We start from the raw sequence: 18,857 nt of genomic DNA, 5'->3' as shown, positions 1-18,857 counted from the left end.
GAAATTCCTTTCCATTCCTGATTTGCTAACAGTTTTTATTGTGAATGGATATTGAATGATAAAATTGTTTTTCTGCATCTACTACAAGGACAACTTGGTTATTTTCCTTTATTCTTTTTATATTCTTTTATATATATGAATTACATTTTTAGGTGTCTTTTTTTTTTTAAAAGATTTTTTATTTATTTGACAGAGATCACAAGTAGACAGAGAGGCAGGCAGAGAAGGAGAGGGAAGCAGGCTCCCCGCTGAGCAGAGAGCCCGATGCGGGCCTCGATCCCAGGACCCTGAGATCATGACCTGAGCCACCCAGGCGCCCTTTAGGTGTCTTAATATTGAACTCTTCCTAGAAGAAAAACCCCATCCTGGCTCCTTTTTAATTGATGTATAATTCACACATTTTGTGTGCAAGTAAAACGCACAAATCTTGGAGGTACAGCTCAAGGAATTTTTACATACTTGTATGTGTGTCCATGTAACTGCTGCACAGATCAAGATACAGAACTTTTCCATCACCCCCGAAAGTTCCATTATGTCTTTTTCAATCAATACCTTCCCCCATACGTAACCTGTATCATGGCTTCTATCACAACAGATTAGCCTATTCTTGAAATCACACGGAACAAAGTCATACAAAATGTACTCTATTGTCTGGATTCTTTCAAGGTTACAACTGTGAGATTCACTCATGTTGTTTCATCTCTCAGTAGTCTGCCCTGCTTTATCAGTGTGTACTATCCCACTGTAAGGGAAGCAACAACTTATTTATCTACTCTATTGCTAAAGGACATTTGGCTTGTTTCTAAGTTTTGGCTTTTATGAATAAAACTTATATGAATATCCTTGGACATGTCTTTTGGTAGACAAGATGCACTCATTTCTTTTGAAGTGCAATTGTTGGATCATAGAGCATGTAAATGTTCCAACTTTAGCAAATGCTGCCCAATAATTTTCAAGGTGATTTGTACCAAGCAGTGATTCCACGGCTTTTTTCCAGCCTATCCACCAAATTCACTGTTTGGGGTTTCTGCTCTCTTCTAGTCATCAGATATGGTACTTCCATTTGTTTCTCATTTTCATTTTTGCTTGGGTGATTTCTGAGAGGAGGAGGAAATACCAACTTTATCATCTTCAAACTGCACAACCTCTTTCCTTTTTATTTTTTTTTTATTTTTTTTTTTTTAGATTTTATTTATTTATTTGACAGACAGAGATTGTAAGTAGACAGAGAGGCAGGCAGAGAGAGAGAGGAGGAAGCAGGCTCCCTGCTGAGCAGAGAGCCCGATGCGGGGCTCGATCCCAGGGTCCTGGGATCATGACCTGAGCCGAAGGCAGCGGCTTAACCACTGAGCCACACAGGCGCCCCTCCTTTTTATTTTTTTTCAAAGATTTATTTATTTTAGAGAAGGAGGGGGCAGAAGGAGAGGGAGAGAACCTCAAGCAGGCTCCCTACTGAGTACAGAGCCTGACTGGGGGCTCGATCCCACCACCCTGAGATTGTGACCTGACCTGAAGCCAAGAGTCAGATGTTCAACTGACTGAGCCACCCAAGCGCCCTGAACTGCTTTCCTTTTTAAAGCCAAGAATGCAAGGGTGGTTTAACATTAAAACATGCATATACACATAACAATGTAATTCACCATATTATTGAACTAAAAACTACCTGTGATCATTTCAATAGATGCAGAAAAGGCATTTCACAAATCCAACATTCTTTTCTGATAAAAATAGAACAAAACTCTCAACGACCTAGGAATAGAAGGAAACTCCCTCAACTATATAGAAGGCATCTATGAAAAATAGGGGTGCCTTGCTGGCTTGGTCAGTGAAGCATGCAACTCTTGATCTCAGTGTTTTGACTTTGAGCCCCACTCTGGGTGTAAAGATAAAATATTAAAAAAATATTTAAAAATCTTACATATTTAAAAGGATTTAAATATTTTATATTAAATAAAAATTAAATATTTAAAAATTTTTAAAAATAAAATCTTAAAAAAGAAAGAAAATAGCTGATCTCACAGTTGGTTAAAAAACTGAACACTTTTCCATTAAGATTAGGAAAAAAGTATGTCTATTCTTACCATTTCTATTCAACATTGTAGTAGATGTCCTAACCAGTGCAATAAGGCAAGAAATATAAATAGAAAGCATACCGATTGGAAGACAAGAAGTGAAGCTATCTTTATTTGCAGACAACAGGACTGCCTATATAGAGAATCTAATGGAATCTATAAAAGAGCTTCTGGGACTAATAAGGGAATTTAGCAAAGTAACTAATGTATACATGGTCACCATTATGACATAAGATCCATACCAAAAAAAAAAAAAAAATCAATTGTGTTTCCCTGGAATAGCAATGAATGAATGAAATAGAAATTTAAAAAGCAGGATGCCGGGCGCCTGGGTGGCTCATGGGTTAAAGCCTCTGCCTTTGGCTCAGGTCATGATCCCAGGGTCCTGGGATCGAGCCCTACATTGGGCTCTCTGCTCAGCGGGGAGCTTCCTTCCCTCCTCTCTCTGCCTGCCTAAACTAAAATTGTCTGTTTTTCAAAAGATACTGCTAAGAAAAAGACAAGCCATGGAAGGAAAAAGTACTGGCAAACCATACATCTCATAAAGGACTTGGATCCAGGATAGAAAGTTCTCAAAGCCCAACAGTAAGTTAAAAAAGGGGAAGGATGGGTGGAAATGAGGAACGAACAATTTGAAAAAAAACTTTACCAAAGAAGATAAATAGATCGCCAATAAACACAGGAAAAGACATTCAATTTCATTAGTAATTATGGAAATGCAAAGTAAAATCACACTATTATAATAGCTAATATTAGATAGACTAATACCAAGTGTTGATGAGAATGTGGGAGAACTATATCCCTCACACACTGCTGGCATGAATATAAAATGGGACAATCACTGTGGAAGAATGTTTGTCAGTTTCCTTAAAAGTTAAACCTACATCTACCGTATGACCCAGCCATTTCATTCTAAGTATGAGAAATGAAAACACGTGTCCCTACACAGATTTGTGCATAAATATTCATAGCAACTTTATTTGCAATAGGCAAAAACTAAAAATAACTCAAATGTCCACCAATGGGTGAACAGATAAACAATGGTACAGCCACGCAAGAGACTACTACTCAGGTGTAAAAAAGAGCGAGCTACTGATACACCTAACAACATGAATTTCCATGTTGATCTGTCTATCCAGCTAATTAGGCTGAGTGAAAGCAGCCATGTTAAAAAAAAAAAGGGTACCTATCGAATGGTTCCGTGTAAAATTCTGGGAAACGCAAACTGATCCATAGTTACAGAAAGCAAATCAGTATCAGTGGTTCCTTGGTGTTGGAAGTAGGTAGAGAACAAGGGAAAGGTTTATGAAGAGGCAGAAAGATAAATTTCATTATCTTGACTGTGATGGTTTCATGAATGTATACGTCTCAACATTTATGAAATTGTAATTTGAAATAGATGCAGATTGCGTTACATCTCAATAAAGCAGTGTTCTTTGTTTTTTAAGCATAGGTCCACTTTCTTGTAGTCAGAGTTTATCTTTCACCAATTATACATGGTGGAGGTAAACACTAAAATGAACTCAACACACAATCTGTGTAAGGACCTGGACAACACAACAGAAGGCAAGTTATCTACTCCTGCCAGGAAACTTTCAGTTTGGTTAAAATGTTTGGGAAAAAAATTCCAGGGATTTTTCCTCTCAAAACTTTTATTTTCCTTGGAAAATAAAGGCTGATATTACAACTGACATGCTCATACATCTTTTACTACTTTCAGGAATATCTTGGTATGGCAAAAGAAAGGATATTGGAACCAAGATTCCAGGGGCTCCTGGGTGGCTCAGTCAGTTGAGTGTCTGACTCTTGATTTTGACTTGGGTCATGATCTCAGGGTCGTGGGATCCAGCCCCATGTTGGGCTCTGCGCTCAGCATAGTCTGAGATCCTCTCTCTCCCTCTGTCCCTCCCCCTGCTTGCTCTCCCTCTAAAAAAAAATAAATAAATGAAACCTCTAAAAAACAAGATTCCATGAAAAAACACAAACCAAGATTCCATGAACGAGAAGGAGTCTATATAAGATAGTTTTTTTAAAGATTTTATTTATTTATTTGACAGACAGAGATCACAAGTAGGCAGAGAGGCAGACACACACAGAGAGAGAGAGAGAGAGGAGGAAGCAGGCTCCCTGCAGAACAGAGAGCCCAATGTGGGGCTCGATCCCAGGACCCTGAGATTATGACCTGAACTGAAGGCAGAGGCTTTAACCCACTGAGCCACCCAGGCACCCCCCACTTTTTTTTTTTTTTAAGATTTTATTTATTTGAGAGAGAGAGTAAGAGAGAGCACGAGCACGGGGAGGGAGAGGGAGAAGGAGCCTCCCCATGGAGCAGGGAGTCCAACACAGGGCTCCATCCCAGTACCCCAGGATCATGACCCAAGCCAAAGGCAGATGCCCCACTGACTGAGCCACCCAGGCACTGCTATGTAAGACTGCCTTATTAAATGATTTGTCAATGGTCAAATACGGGTGGTTTTTGAGAAAATCAAGTTTGAGTTCTGTCATGCTTAACTAGCAAACTGTGTGCTTACATACTGAGAAAATTAAAATTCTCACCATTTTTACATCTCCAAACAAAGGTCTGACACACTGTAAATGTATGTAATGACCTGTATGTGGCTATTTTTGAAGTTTCTTATTTCCCAGCCGTAACCAAATAAAATCTCTGAGAAGTCAAGTACCTTGTACTATAATATGTTTATATGACCCAATGAAAATAAAATAATTTATCTCCGTTCTGCTCTTGTGGTAGATTTCAAGTCTGTGCTGGGAAGCGGAAGGAAAGGAAAGGTTATGAAACTCCCTGTGAGCCACACAGTGAAATGGGCTGGAGATGGGAAGTGCACAGGTAGAATGACGGGGACATGGAGTACAATGAACAGTCTCAAGGTTGCTTACAGAGAGCTCCAGAAGTGGAATGAGGTTTGACGAGAATGGGAAAGACTCAGGAAGGATTGATAAGGGAGGGGACAAGGAGTTTTTAGAGAATATGATGGCAAGCAATGGACAGGGCTGGGTAAGACTGGGTGAGACCAGGTAACTCGTATTACTTTCTTCTTCTGACCATCAATCCAGGTGGACAATTTTCTCCAGTGACACTGAGAAACTCCAGAGCCAGAGGTGTGAAAGTGTCCAGACAGAAAAGGGTTTTGAAGAAAGGCAGAAAAGAGTGAACAAGGGGTTGGGCAAATGGAGGCCACGAGAGAAGGAATATTTGTTACCAAAAAGAAACAATCTTTTGCAACAGTAAAAATAACAAACCTAATAGATTAACTCCCTAACAAAAGGCTTTTTCTTTCTTTCTTTTTTTTTTTTTTTCACATGTTCCCTTACACTTTTTGTCTATACCAAAGAAAACCAAGCTTGTTTGTCTCTTTTGATTCTCAAATACCCTGTCGAGGTTGCTCTCTAAAAGGTTTTATTAATTCACCTCGTCTCTACCAGCCTCCCCAGCACTAGCCGGTTATTTTAACAGCTTTCTTTCATTTGCAATTCATTGATTGCTACCAATGGGCAACACTTTTCTGATGTGCTATTTCACCTCCTCTTGTGTGAGATATGCTATCCTTTGCCAAGGTAAAATTTTAGTAACAAGTACGGAAACTCAATACAAGGAGTCTGCGTCCCTCTCTTCCCTCCGATTCTACTTCAGGATGATTTAGTGGTTCTCCACATTACCCTATTTTTCTGCCCCACACTGCCCTCGGCCTATTGATCCCTCCTCCCTCAATGTCACCATCTGGCCCACACTTTACCCCTGATGCTTAGTAGTATCACAAACCTAGAGTCAATACCACTTGTCAAAGCTGAAACCCTATACTCTTTTAACTTCCTTACAGAGTTTGGCACAGCCTCCTACCCCCTGCCCCATCTTGGACTTCTCCCTCATTCCCCCTCTACGCCCATCCCCCCACAAACAAAGAGGTTGGTCTGTGTTGTGTTTGCTACCATTGCACATTATATCTATTAAATAGTGGATTTCTAATCAGTCTTCCACTTGAGTTTGGAAGCTTGTTCAGTCCCACCCACTTAACGAGGGCCCACCATGTGCCGAGAGTTGTGCAGATAACTAAGGTATGCGTGCATGTCCAGAAACAGATGAATGTTGAATGTATATGTGAATGCATAAGACTGGGAAATAGAGGTGAGAACTAGCCAGATCCAAAATTCCAAATAAAATACAGTTTGAGCTCAGCCCTAGCTATTTTTCAATCCCAACGAGCAGCAGCCAACAAGCGACCCCTCCAGGATCTTTAGGCACACTCCTGTGTTCTGCTAAGAGTGGGAATGAGTGTGTGAGATAGCAGGAAGGACACGTTCAGTGACTTTTAAATAGTGTGAGGTGAAAAGCCAAGACTGGAGAAGGCCCAGAGGCAGCTCCCCAACACTTCAGATCATGGTTTGGGAAACCCATCCCCTCATACAGGAAGATGCCACTCTGTTCTTCCATGCTTTTATTAGTGACAGCAATGGACAAGAACAATGCCAGGCATAACAGACACCCTGACCCAGCACTGGGGATGGCAAGCAGACCCTGTAGGGCCATTGGCATATCCAGCCCCAGTCCAAGATCCAGTCTACCCAGGCCATGTCCCCGAATGGGCAGGAGGCTGTCTGTCCAGTTTATTTGTGTGGATCAGTCTGTCTGAGTGTCTGAGCCGCTGCCTGCAGGGCCCCCCCATCCTCGGCACGTGATAGGGGCTGCTGGGAGCACAGCGTGGCATCCCCCGGTGGACCACTGGGCCCCGGTGCTGACCATGGGGGATAGGGCCAGGGACTGGAGGTGGCAGGGGGCCAGGCACAAAGTTCACTCCAGGGCCACATCCTACAAAAGAACCAGCCATTATCAGAGAGTGGGCTCTGACCAAGTGAGCCCAGCTCTGCCTCCGAGCAGCTTTAGTCCTCCAGGGTGAGCTTCTCTGGGCTTCAGTTTCCCCATCTACAAAATGGTAACACCACTTCCCCTTCCACTGAACCAGCAGACTGTGACAATCAATGGTTGATTAATGAGTCTACAGATGCTGTAGATCCAGCAGTGACTGGACCCAATCCTGGGGGCACAAGGAGCTACCGAACTCCTCTCAGTCCACCTGGGGATGGGAGGCTGGGTGGGGGAAGGTGTACAGGGAGGCTGGGAGAGGTGGAAAGGGAGGTCTGTGGAGGCACCTACCTAAGTGGGATGACATCGAGAAGTCTTCTGTTGAATTATAATTGAAGAATTCGTGGGGTGGGAAGGGCTGGCCTGGGAAAAAAGGGGTGTCCTGGGGCAGGGGTGGAAACAAGGGAGGTGGCGCGGGCTGAGGAATGGAGTAGGGGAAAGGCATGGGAGGAGGCAGGGGAGAGGGTTGGGGTGGGGGCAAGGCCAGTTGCTCCCCGAAGTCTGGGGGCTGCCCATGGCTCCCCTGGAACAGATGATCCGGCTCTGGCCAGTCCTCAGTCCACGGGTCTAAGAACGGGATGGTTGTTTGTTTTAGGCCTGAGAGCCAGGCTGCCCAGAATTCTGGTTGTCCGCACTCTTAAACCTCTTTCCTCCTCTTGGAGAACAGGGCCACCAGGACGGGGCACCCTCTGCTTCCTACCCTGTCTTCCTCACACTGTCTCATTGCAGGCTAAGCCCAGTGTACGTTCCTTCTTCTTTGCCTTTCTCAGTCATAGATCTGCTTTTGTTCTAACCTTATGCTCCCCTCTAGAGCCTTCTCTTTTTGTATGCTTGGTTCCTGTATCTGTAGCTTTTTCTTCTCCCAGCTCCTCCCCACAGACCAAAAAATGAGCCTAAGAAGTCTTTTCTCTGGACAATATGAGACCCTGTCCCTCTCTTCTCCCAGCAGTCCTGTGCCTTCCAAACTTCCACACGGAGTATTCTGCCCAGTTCCCATTCTCTCATCAACCACTCCCGCCTCTAAACCCTGCTTCACTCCTTCAGCACTTTTCTGACTAAATGTAACCACTTCCTCTCTTCCTGCCAGTCATACTAAATGACTAAGAGCCCCTGTCCTCCCTGATAGTGTCTCTGCCCTCAGGTCCTTTTGTTTACAACATCAGCCCCTCTTCCCTTCCAACTCCACAGCATGGCCCTGCTTCTGCTCTCTCCTTCACAGTTGACTCTGAGACCCACAGCCCCACATTTCCAGAGCACGTCAGAGGTCTGCCTGGACCAAACTCACCAATCACATCTTCCCACCCAACTCTTCCTTTTCACCTCCCTACTTCTGGAGCTTCAAACTGGATTCAGAAGACCTAAGCCACCACGAACTAGCCTTACAACCATTAGGGCATCCCTCTCTTTGCTGGGGATAACAAGGAAACTGAGCCATTATATAATCAAAGTTCTAATCCACCTCCCCAAGGATCCAACGCCTGGTTACCAAGTCCTAGATTACCTCCGTGACATTCCTGGCTTCTCTGTGCCCTCACTTGCTTTAGTGCTGCTGTAACAGCCTTCTAACATGACTCGTACCCCCAACTCAACAAACTCTATCCTGCACATACTATGGACACAGCAACTGTACCAGACCCCAAGGCCAAAAGGAACGAGCTGGCAACAAGGTAGGAACCTTGCCCTTTGAGGACATGACCCAGGGGGAAAGCACACATGCAAACAGCCACCACACTCCTTTTGCGAGCGGGCAGGAACTGAGAGGCTTGACAGCACCATGTGAGGGGCTTCTTTGCTTCTGTAACATTGCATGATTGCCCTTCTTCCATTTCCGTCTTTCTACCCGCAGCCCCCATGCCTAGCTAGAAGTCCCCCCATTTCTTTCCTATTCATCTGTGGGATAGGCATCTTTTGACACGCTGCCTTATGTGCTCAAAGCTTATATATACTCACTCATGTGCAGAGAGGACTATATGCTAGCCCACACAGAACCAGAACTTGGATCAAAACGCTGTTCCTGTGATCTCACCCTCCCCAGGGGATGAGAAAGGTGCACTCGGGAGCCACAACAGACTTTTGAGAGGCCTCTACTCCCTGAGTACCTCTGTCCTATTCTGGGTCTGAGCCCTATACTCTAAGAAACCCCTCTGCATCATTCTCCTACCCACTTGTGGCAGGGCTCACCAGAGGGATAGTCACGCTTGGGCAGCTCCACGCCCCAGGCGTCGGCCACGTGGGTCAGAAGCAAGTGTGAGAGGTGGCGGTGAGCGTGTTGGTCCCAGTGGACACCGTCCCGGTGACGGTGCTGTACCGCATGCCGAAAATGGAAGTGGAGGTCGAGGACATCAAAGCAGTGGTCCCCTGCCAGTGTTGCGCTGTAGAAGTTCCCTTCAACCACATCCCTCCGCAGAGACCCCGCCAGGGGCTGGAGCTGAGTAAGAAAGTGCAGCATCTAAGAGCTGCACAATGAATCAGGGTCGGGAGGGAAGGACCTCTTATCTAAAAGCTGCCTCCTCCCCCATCCTGAAGGGCCTCCGTCACTTGCCTCTGGCAGAAGGAAACCCCCAGTGACACGCTCCCCCAAGGGCATGGCCATGTTCCACACCAGCAGGCACGAGTCTGGCAACACCTGGTCCATGCGCACAAACACCCGCTCCAGGTTCTCCCGGTAGCTCTCCATCGAGCAGCGGCCATACCTGTCAGACAGCACATAGGGTGGGCAAGAGCACAGGGTGGACAGCCTCTGAACTGTACCTCCACCCCCCAACCACTATTTCCCTCTCCCGCTGCCCCAACCTGGAGAGATCCCAGAGGCAGGAGTTGATGATCACCAGGTCCGGGGCAGGCCCATAGGTCAGTTCCTCCAGGACGCCCTCGAGGTACTCGGAGTAAACGCGGGTGAGGAAGTAGAAGCGCACAAGGTGGTGGCCAGAACCCGAGCAGAACTGGCGAACCTCCCGGTACTGCGTTCCGTTGTGTAGCTCGCCCAGCTGACCCCCAGCCACCAGCTGGTCCTGTTCAAAGCTCAGCTCCCCCTGCCCACCCCCGGCCCCCAGATGGTCAGACCCATGCTAGGGAGGAAGGCCCTGCCAGGCCAGGGTCTGTGCCCACCCACCACTGGCATGGCTACCAAGCTTCCCTCACCTTGGCTTTCAGCTGGGCAGCTGTGAGCAGTGAGTCCCTCTGGAGCAAGAGCACCAGGTCTTTGTACACAGCCCGCTGGACTACAGGGAGACAGAGATCCTAAAGCTAAGACAAGCCTCATCCCACCCTAGCTCCTCCTAAATCCAGGCCTTCCATCTTCCCAAGGATGGGGCTGCCCAACACCACCACTGTGGAGTTCAATACAAAGGCAGGAGAAAAGCTGACGTTAAAAAAATCCTGGTACCACCTCTGCCTTCACCGGATACACTACCCCCAACTTAGTACACAGTGGCCCCAGATCACCAGGCGGAAGTCAGCTGGCCAAGTCACCCAGAAAACAGACAACACAATCCACTGCTCCCATGAAGGAAAGTATGGGAGACTGTCAGGGTGGAAAATGCAGAGCAAGGATGGGGTAAAAAATGTGTCGGACTACATCGATCAGGACACCTGTGGGAGGTGCATAGGGAAATCAAAGACGGAAAACCCCCTGGACTGGAACAGACTCGGGGTCAGAAAGGTTTGGGTGCGAGACAAAGGGTCCAGTCATCGAAAACAGACTGAAGGTCCGGGGCTGGGTAGTGTGAACCTAGAGGGGCACTCACTTGAGTCCCCCAAGATGACCACGAACTTGTTGTGTAGCAGCTGCTGGACTTCCGAGGCCTGGAAGTGGACCATGGCGCTTCGTAGGGGGAGGCGCGGCTCCTCGTTCTCCAGACAGAAGACCATGCCTCCGCGGCTAATGATGGGCTGCGGGGAGAGGCCACTAAGCCGCGCGCGGGCGGGGACTCAGGACAGGTTGGCCCCAAGGCCCGCCCCGGGATAAATGAGATCTGCGCCGGCCCCTCCCGGGCTGCTCAGGACTACCGAGGCGAGGTAGCGGCGGCAGAGCGGGACCCGTGGTGGCGTCTTGCCTCAGTCCCACCTGGCACCGGAGGCAGGGGGTCGCCAGCCCGCGGGCCACCAGGGCACCGAAGCTCTTCCCGCGCGGCGCCGCCCTGCGCCCCGCCACGTGCCCGCCACCGCCCCGCGCATGCGCGCGCCCGCTAGCGCCAATTACCCAGTCCCGGGGCGCCGCACCGTTCACCCACGCCCGGGGCAGGGCCGCGCACTGCGCGCCTTGCCCTCTGAGGGCCCCAGGCCAAGCCTCATGTTCCTCCGCCCCGGGACGCTAGTCGGTTCTGCACAGCCCGCGCCCGGCAGAACCCGTGCGTCCCGGTTAGCCGTCGGCGCGCAGCCCGGCGCCCAGCGCTCTCCATGCGTGCGTCGCGGCGGCCCCGACGGCGCCTCGGGCCTTGGCGCCCCGGGCGGCGACGCTCACAGCAGCCACTTCCGGTCACCCATGTCCCGCCCTGCGCGACCCCCGGCGCCCGAGGGGACAGGAAGGCGCGGGGTTGACCGCGACGGAGGGTGGGAGCCAAGGCCGAGCCCACCCGGGCGGGCACGAGGCCCGGGTGTGGGCGGGGGCGCGGCGGCGGCCGAATGTAGCTGCCCACACTGGTGATGGCCGTGGCGGCAGCCTCGCCACGTGACCCAGACGGGCGGAAGCGGAAGTGCCGGTCCGGAGCCCGTGCTAGGCGGGTGTCCCCTCGGCGCTTCCCAGCCACCACCTGCACCAGCCATGGACTGCTACACGGCGAACTGGAACCCGCTTGGGGACTCTGCCTTTTACCGGTGAGCCGCCCCGCCCTCCTGCCCACCGCCCGGCATACCCCGCTCGCCCGCTGGCTTGAGTCTTCGGGCGGAGCCGGCAGCGCGCGCCCTCGTCACTGTGGTCGCTGGGGTCCGCCCCTCGCGGGCTCCCCCGCAGCGTCTACCGCTGAACGCACAGCCGCCTAATGGCCTGGGGGCCGGGCCTTCCCCAGCTCCAGGAAGGAAACTGAGGCAGTCACATCACGGTCACACGAGTAGGGGCAGAGAGAGCCCAAAGCTGAAGCTGAGATCTGTCAGCCTCCGGAAGGATGCTCAGATCACGTTTGAGGGAGACGGCCTGTGGGTGACAGCGAGTGTCCAGTCTCTTGTGGGGAAGTGCTGCCAAAGTTAGACTACAGTGGCGCTCCGCGGGAGGCGGGATCGCACGGCGGGCGGGGTAACAGCAAACTGGGAGAGAGGGGCGAATCCAGGGGTAGGGCCTGTGAGGACGCTTAGCTTGGGGTAACCCTCTCACGGGAGTCGTAGAGTCCTAAACTATATATAGATATATATATATATATCCTAAACTATATATACACACACACACACATTTATTTATTTGACAGAGAGAGAGAGGAAGAGAGGGAACACAAGCAGGGGGAGTGGAAGAGGGAGAAGCAGGCCTCTCGCTAAGCAGGAAACCCGATGCGGGGCTCTATCCTAGGACCCTGGAACCATAACCTGAGCCAAAGGCAGAAGCTCAACGGCTGAGCCACCCAGGGGCCCCGAGCGCCAAACTATTGATGTGAAGTGTAAACCGATCACATTATTACCCTGATAGGACTTTTCAGCGGCGCCACTTTTTTGTGGGGTAAAATACAAACTCCTATTGGAACATCTGTAAGTCAGTCTCTGTTTATCTCCAGCTCCGTCTGCCCCTCTCCTACCCAAGTCTTGTATTCCAGTTGCACAGAATTACAGAACCCCAATACACCACGATGTTTCATGGCTTTCCATGTTTGCATCCAGCCTGCAGTTACTTCTCTGGGTACTGCCATTGGTCTTTTTATCTCACTGGAAAATTTTTGCTCATCTTTCAGGGCTTAATTCAAGGGTTCTTTCTGAAACCTTCCCTGATCCAGTCCCAGTAGAGTCAGCTGACTTTCCTTTAGGCCTCTCTGGCCGGTGTTGCTGTCTGTTATGGAAGGCGCAGTAGGGCAATATTTGCATGTGGTTTCTTTTGCTAAACTAAGTTCCTTGAGGGCCAGCATTCTGTTTATCTCTGTCCAGTGCTCATAGAACAGTGCCTGTTATATAGTACTTGCCCAATAAAGTTTTAAAAATACTTTAGTGATTTCAACTAAAGGTCATGAAGATACTGTGTTGGGGTCATATTTCAACACAAAGTACTCTTGTGTTAGTGAAACCGTATGGCGATTTTTATTTATTTTTTATTTTTTATTTTTTTTAAATTTAAGGACATACTTTATTTATTTATTTTTTAAGATTTTATTTATTTATTTGACAGAGAGAGATCACAAATAGGCAGAGAGGCAGGCAGAGAGAGAGGGAGGGAAACAGGCCCCCCGCTGAGCAGAGAGCCCGATGCGGCACCCGATCCCAGGACCCTGAGATCATGACCCGAGCCGAAGGCAGCAGCTTAACCCACTGAGCTACCCAGGCACCCTGTATGGCGATTTTTAGAGATCCTTTGCATTTGTTGTTTATTTGTAATTCTTCTGTCTTATAAATGTGCCTATGAAATATGCAATATGAAAATGCAGAAATTTAATTTAAAAAGCAGTAAAGTCAGTAGGAAATAACAATGATTTCAACTGTTTTTGCAGAGAAGGTATATCAGACAAAAGTAGCCACGTAACTTAGTGTGTTTTCGTACATCATACGCTTTAAAAAATATTAATTCGTATTATTTTGGAAAATACATGTGACCACACAGGTTTGTTAAATCAGAGAATGCTGAAGACAATGACCTCATTACCACAGAGCTCCTCTTTATCACATGCAGTCTTAGCTTTATTGGTATACCAGGAAAGATTTAAATGAGTGTAAGTGTGGAATGCCTGCTGTAGACATGACCTGTCTGGGTAGCCTCCCCTTACCTGTGCTGTGCTGCCAGAAAGAGTAGAAGTCTAAGCCTTGCTCTGGAGGATATATGACTTTTGCTGACAGAGGGACTGTGTACTAGACACTATGTTAAGTATTTTATATGTATTAACTTGTTTGTTTCAAGACCCTATGAGGTATGTGTCATTAGCCCCATCTTCCTGAGGCACAGAGAGGTTAAGTGGCCAGGTCACCAGGTAAGTGGTGGAGCCAGGCTTTGAATCCGTTGTTCTTCTAGAATCTGTGTTAAAGCATAGAGGTTTTGGTTTTGGTGGTTGTTGTTGTAAATCGGGAAACATACAGCATATTCTAACTTCACCAGAGTGGAAATATTTTAAATGCAACTATTTAGTTTTATTCATATTTGTTCATAGCTTTATGGCAGGGCATGTTCCAATAAGTGAATGAATGACTGATGTAAGTATTGCATTTTGAGTCCTGTCTGCAGGTCAGGATTCTTTTGTGATGTAAGTAATGTTCTGGAAAGCTCACTGAATTTGGGAAGGGAATGAGAGGGAATGGTTACTAGTTCTTATAGGAATACAGAATTTAAGCCATTTTTATCTTAAAACCCAACCTTGGGTTAATCCTGTTAGTTAATTTTGCCCAACCCTGAATGTATATCAACCAATAAAAAGACATGGACTCTGTCTGCTCTCATAGAGCTTACAGCCAGCAGGAGACACAGTTGATAACCATTAATGACTTAGTATTTATTTAATCATAATCAGTGTAAAGGAGAGATATAAGGTCCTAAGAGAGTATATATAGTAAGTAGACTGGGAGGTTAGAGGTAAGAAGACTTAATGAAAGAAACAATAATACCCTATCCAGGGAATGAGTAAATGGAGGTGCAGGGACTGTGATGAAAGAAGCATATACAAAGGTCCTGAGGCAGGAAAGACTAGGACACTCTCAATCTTCTAAACAGAGCCAGTGTATTTGGATTGCCGGGAGTGTATGTGTGTAAATAAGACCGTTTTGGAAGGAGCAAGCAAATATGGACACAAGGGTGGAATATGCCTGAGAGAAGTTGATGGTGGAGAGCACTGGTGCAGTGATGTTGGAAATAGAAAGGGATGCATCAGAGAAGTATTTAGGGGACAAAATTAAAGGAAATTGTGATGGGTTGCACTGGGTAGAAAGGAGGTAGAGCAAGAAATTGAGGATGACTGGGCTTTTGGCTTAAGACAAAAAAGGAAGAGTGAGTTTTGTGGGGAAAGGTTTACCTTGGTTTCGGACACATTGCTTCAGGTACTTTAGTAGAAACATCCCTCACTGTAAGAGAAAGGAGACAAGATACATTATGTACTCCTGAAACTCTTCTTAGAAGAGAGATTGACTATTTTAGTAGGGATTTTTTTTTTTTTTTTGCGGGGGGGGGGGAGTAACATATAAACACAAACTTTTTTTTTTTTTTTTAAAGATTTTATTTATTTATTTGACAGAGAGAGAAATCACAAGTAGGCAGAGAGTCAGGCAGAGAGAGAGAGAGAAGCAGGCTCCCGCCGAGCAAAGAGCCCGATGCGGGGCTCGATCCCAGGACACTGAGATCATGACCTGAGCCGAAGGCAGCGGCTCAATCCACTGAGCCACCCAGGCGCCCCTAAACACAAACTTTTTAAAAGATTTTATTTTTAGGGCACCTGGGTGGCTTAGTGGCTTAAATCCTCTGCCTTCAGCTCAGGTCATAATCCCAGGGTCCTGGGATCAAGTCCCGCATCGGGCTCTGCTTTCTTTCCTCTCTCTCTGCCTGCCTCTCTGCCTACTTGTGATCTCTGTCTGTCAAATAAATAAATAAATCTTTAAAAAAATTAAAAAAAACACTTTAAATTATCTCTATACCCAACGTGGGGCTCAAACTTAAACTCCCAAAAGCAAGAATCACGTTTTCTACTGACTGAGCCAGCCAGGTGTCCCTAAACGTGAACATTTAAAAAATCTGTGGTTAGGCGTCCCTGGGTGCCTCAGTCAGTTGGTCATCCGACTCTTGGTTTCAGCTTGGGTCATGATCTCAGATCGAGCCCCACGTCAGGCTCCCTGCTCACTGGGGAGTCTGCGTTCAATTCTCTCTCTCTGTCTCCCTCCCTCCCTCTATTCCTCCCCCTCAAAATAAAACATAAAAATAAGCTTTTAAAAAATTGTCGTTAAATATAATAACATAAAATTCACTACCTTAACCATTCTAAAGGATAGTCCAGGAGTGTTAAGTATATTCATGTTGTGCAATGAAATCTCCAGAACTTTCTCATCTTGCAAAATTGAAACTCTATATCCATGAGATAATGACTCCCCATGTTCCCCCTCCCCCAGCCCTGGTAACGGCCATTCTGTTTTCCTTTTCTATGAATTTGACTACTGTAGATAGTTCATATAAGTGAAAGTGTGGAAGTGGAAGTGTAAAGTATTTGCCTCTTTGTGACTGGTTTATTTCACTTAGCATACTTTCCTGTCCTCAAGGCTTATTCATATGATAGCCTGTGTCAAAATTTCATTCCTTCTTATGGCTGAATAATATTCTCTTGTACATGTATAACATTTTATTTATGCAGTTATTCATCAATGGATACTTGGGTTACTTCTATCTCATGGCTAGTATGAATGCTGCTATGAACATGGGTGTACAAATGTCCCTTTGAGACTATTTTCAGTTCTTTTGGATATATAACCTGAATAGAATTGCTGGATCACAGGTTATTCTGTGTTTATTTATTTGAAGAACTATCAGACTCTTTTTTTCCATGGCAAGCACACCATTTCAAATTCCAGCAACAGGGCGCCTGGGTGACTCAGTGGGCTGGGCCTCTGCCTTCGGCTCAGGTCATGATCCCAGGGTCCTGGGATCGAGCCCCACATCAGGCTCTCTGCTCAGCAGGGAGCCTGCTTCCCCCCTCTTTCTCTGCCTGCCTCTCTGTCTACTTGTAATCTCTGTCAAATAAATAAATAAAATCTTTATAAATAAATAAAGAAATACTATGGGGGTGCCTGGCTCGCTTAACTGGTGGAGCGTGCAACTATTGATCTCAGGGTTGTGAGTTTGAGCCCCATGCTGGGTGTGGACATTACTTAAAAATAAAATCTTAAGGGACGCCTGGGTGGCTCAGTTGGTTAAGCAGCTGCCTTCGGCTCAGGTCATGATCCCAGTGTCCTGGGATTAAGTCCCACATCGGGCTCCTTGCTCAGCCAGGAGCCTGCTTCTCCCTCTGCCTCTGCTGCCACTCTGTCTGCCTGTGATTGCTTGCGCATGCTCTCTCTCTCTCTCTCTCTGGCAAATAAATAAAATCTTTGGAAAAAATAAAAAAATAAAAAAAATAAAATCTTAAAAAAAATACTACACTGAAAAGAAATTTAAAAAAAAAATAAAAAATTTTTAAAAAGTACTATTAAAGAGCTCCTGTACATTGTTGCTGGAATTTTTCTCTGCCTACTTGTGATCTCTCTCTCTCCTTGTCAAATAAATAAATAAAATCTTAAAAAAAAATCCTTAAAAAAAAATTCCAGCGACAATGTGCAGGAGCTCTTTTTTTTTTTTTTTTTTTTTTTTAAGATTTTTATTTATTTATCAGAGAGAGAGAGGGGGAGAGAGTGAGCACAGGCAGACAGAATGGCAGGCAGAGGCAGAGGGAGAAGCAGGCTCCCTGCTGAGCAAGGAGCCCGATGTGGGACTCGATCCCAGGACACTGGGATCATGACCTGAGCCGAAGGCAGAGGCTTAACCAACTGAGCCACCCAGGCGTCCCAGGAGCTCTTTAGTAGTATTTTTTTTTTTTTAATTTTTATTTATTTTTTTAGATTTCTTTTCAGTGTAGTGTTTTGTTTTGTTTTTTGTTTTTTTTTAAGATTTTATTTATTTGAGGGACGCCTAGGTGGCTCAGTTGGTTAAGCAGCTGCCTTCGGCTCAGGTCATGATCCCATCGTCCTGGGATCGAGTCCCACATCGGGCTCCTTGCTCGTCAGGGAGCTTGCTTCTCCCTCTGCTTCTGCCTGTCATTCTGTCTGCCTGTGCTCGCTCTCTCTCCCTTTCTCTCTCTCTGATAAATAAATAAAATCTTTAAAAAATTATTAAAAAAAAGATTTTATTTATTTGACAGAGAGAGATCACAAGTAGGCAGAGAGGCAGACAGAGAGAGAGGAAGGGAAGCAGGCTCCCCACCGAGCAGAGAGCCCAATGCAGGGCTTGATCCCAGGACGCTGGGATCATGACCTGAGCCAAAAGCAGAGGCTTTAACCCACTGAGCCACCCAGGCGCCCCAGTGTAGTATTTTTTTTTAAGATTTTATTTTTAAGTAATGTCCACACCCAGCATGGGGCTCAAACTCACAACCCTGAGATCAATAGTTGCATGCTCCACCAGTTAAGTGAGCCAGGCGCCCCCATAGTATTTCTTTATTTATTTATAAAGATTTTATTTATTTATTTGACAGAGATCACAAGTAGGCAGAGAGGCAGGCAGAGAGAGAGAGGGGGGAAGCAGGCTCCCTGCTGAGCAGAGAGCTTGATGTAGGGCTCGATCCGAAGACCCTGGGATCATGACCTGAGCCGAACGAAGGTAGAGGCTTAACCCACTGAGCCACCCAGGTGCCCCATAGAGTATTTATTTTTGAGGCAAATTGGAGTCAAAGGATTTCAGGGGTGCTGATGAACTCTCTTGGGCTTTAGGATTTGGAATAGATTATTCCCCAAGGCTAGACCTGATGTGCCTCTTCCACCCCAGTGGTCCAGTAGTCCAGCTTAGACCCTGGAGGCAAAGGCTGGAGATCACCTATTTTCACGCAAGGGCTCTGCTTGCGCTGCAGCAGAACGTACTTTTCCAGAAGTTCAGCTCCACAGCCACAGGGATTTCTTCAGTGTCTGAAGAGAGGGATGGAGAGGGGAGGGGCTAGAACCGAGACTACGAGGACTGCTAGGTTTAGTGATTTCCTGGTATTGGAATCCAGGGTCCGTTTACTGCTGCTGAGATTTCCACTTCCAGGAACTGGGAGTAGAGGAGGAAACTGTGACTGGTCTTC

General features: G+C 46.8%; 2 protein-coding genes across 4 annotated transcripts in view; one reads left to right on the top strand and one right to left on the bottom strand.

The window, feature by feature from the left end:
• Positions 1-6,511: 6,511 nt before the first annotated feature.
• PCED1A (PC-esterase domain containing 1A) lies at positions 6,512-11,292 on the bottom strand. 3 transcript variants are annotated; one of them, XM_082744579.1, is made up of 8 exons: positions 11,153-11,292; positions 10,698-10,842; positions 10,093-10,172; positions 9,745-9,983; positions 9,494-9,644; positions 9,133-9,379; positions 7,243-7,518; positions 6,512-6,897 (listed from the first exon to the last, which is right to left on the bottom strand). In XM_082744579.1, the coding sequence occupies exons 2-8, from the start codon at positions 10,819-10,821 to the stop codon at positions 6,650-6,652; spliced, it is 1,365 nt and encodes a 454-aa protein (XP_082600705.1). In that variant the 5' UTR covers positions 10,822-10,842; positions 11,153-11,292; the 3' UTR covers positions 6,512-6,649. The 3 variants fall into 3 exon arrangements, with proteins under 3 accessions (XP_082600705.1, XP_082600706.1, XP_082600707.1); XM_082744580.1 differs by having other exon boundaries at positions 7,243-7,314; XM_082744581.1 differs by lacking the exon at positions 11,153-11,292 and adding an exon at positions 11,018-11,125.
• Positions 11,293-11,624: 332 nt separating this feature from the next.
• VPS16 (VPS16 core subunit of CORVET and HOPS complexes) overlaps positions 11,625-18,857 on the top strand; it is a 28,675-nt gene continuing 21,442 nt past the window's right edge. The window contains exon 1 of the mRNA XM_082744561.1: positions 11,625-11,766. Within this exon, the coding sequence (XP_082600687.1) occupies positions 11,714-11,766 (53 nt within the window). The 5' untranslated portion in view covers positions 11,625-11,713. The remainder of the gene's footprint in view (positions 11,767-18,857) is intronic.

The sequence above is a fragment of the Mustela nivalis genome (assembly GCF_964662115.1).
Source record: "Mustela nivalis genome assembly, chromosome: 8".
Lineage (NCBI taxonomy): Eukaryota > Metazoa > Chordata > Mammalia > Carnivora > Mustelidae > Mustela > Mustela nivalis.
This window is presented reverse-complemented; position numbering and strand designations above follow the sequence as displayed.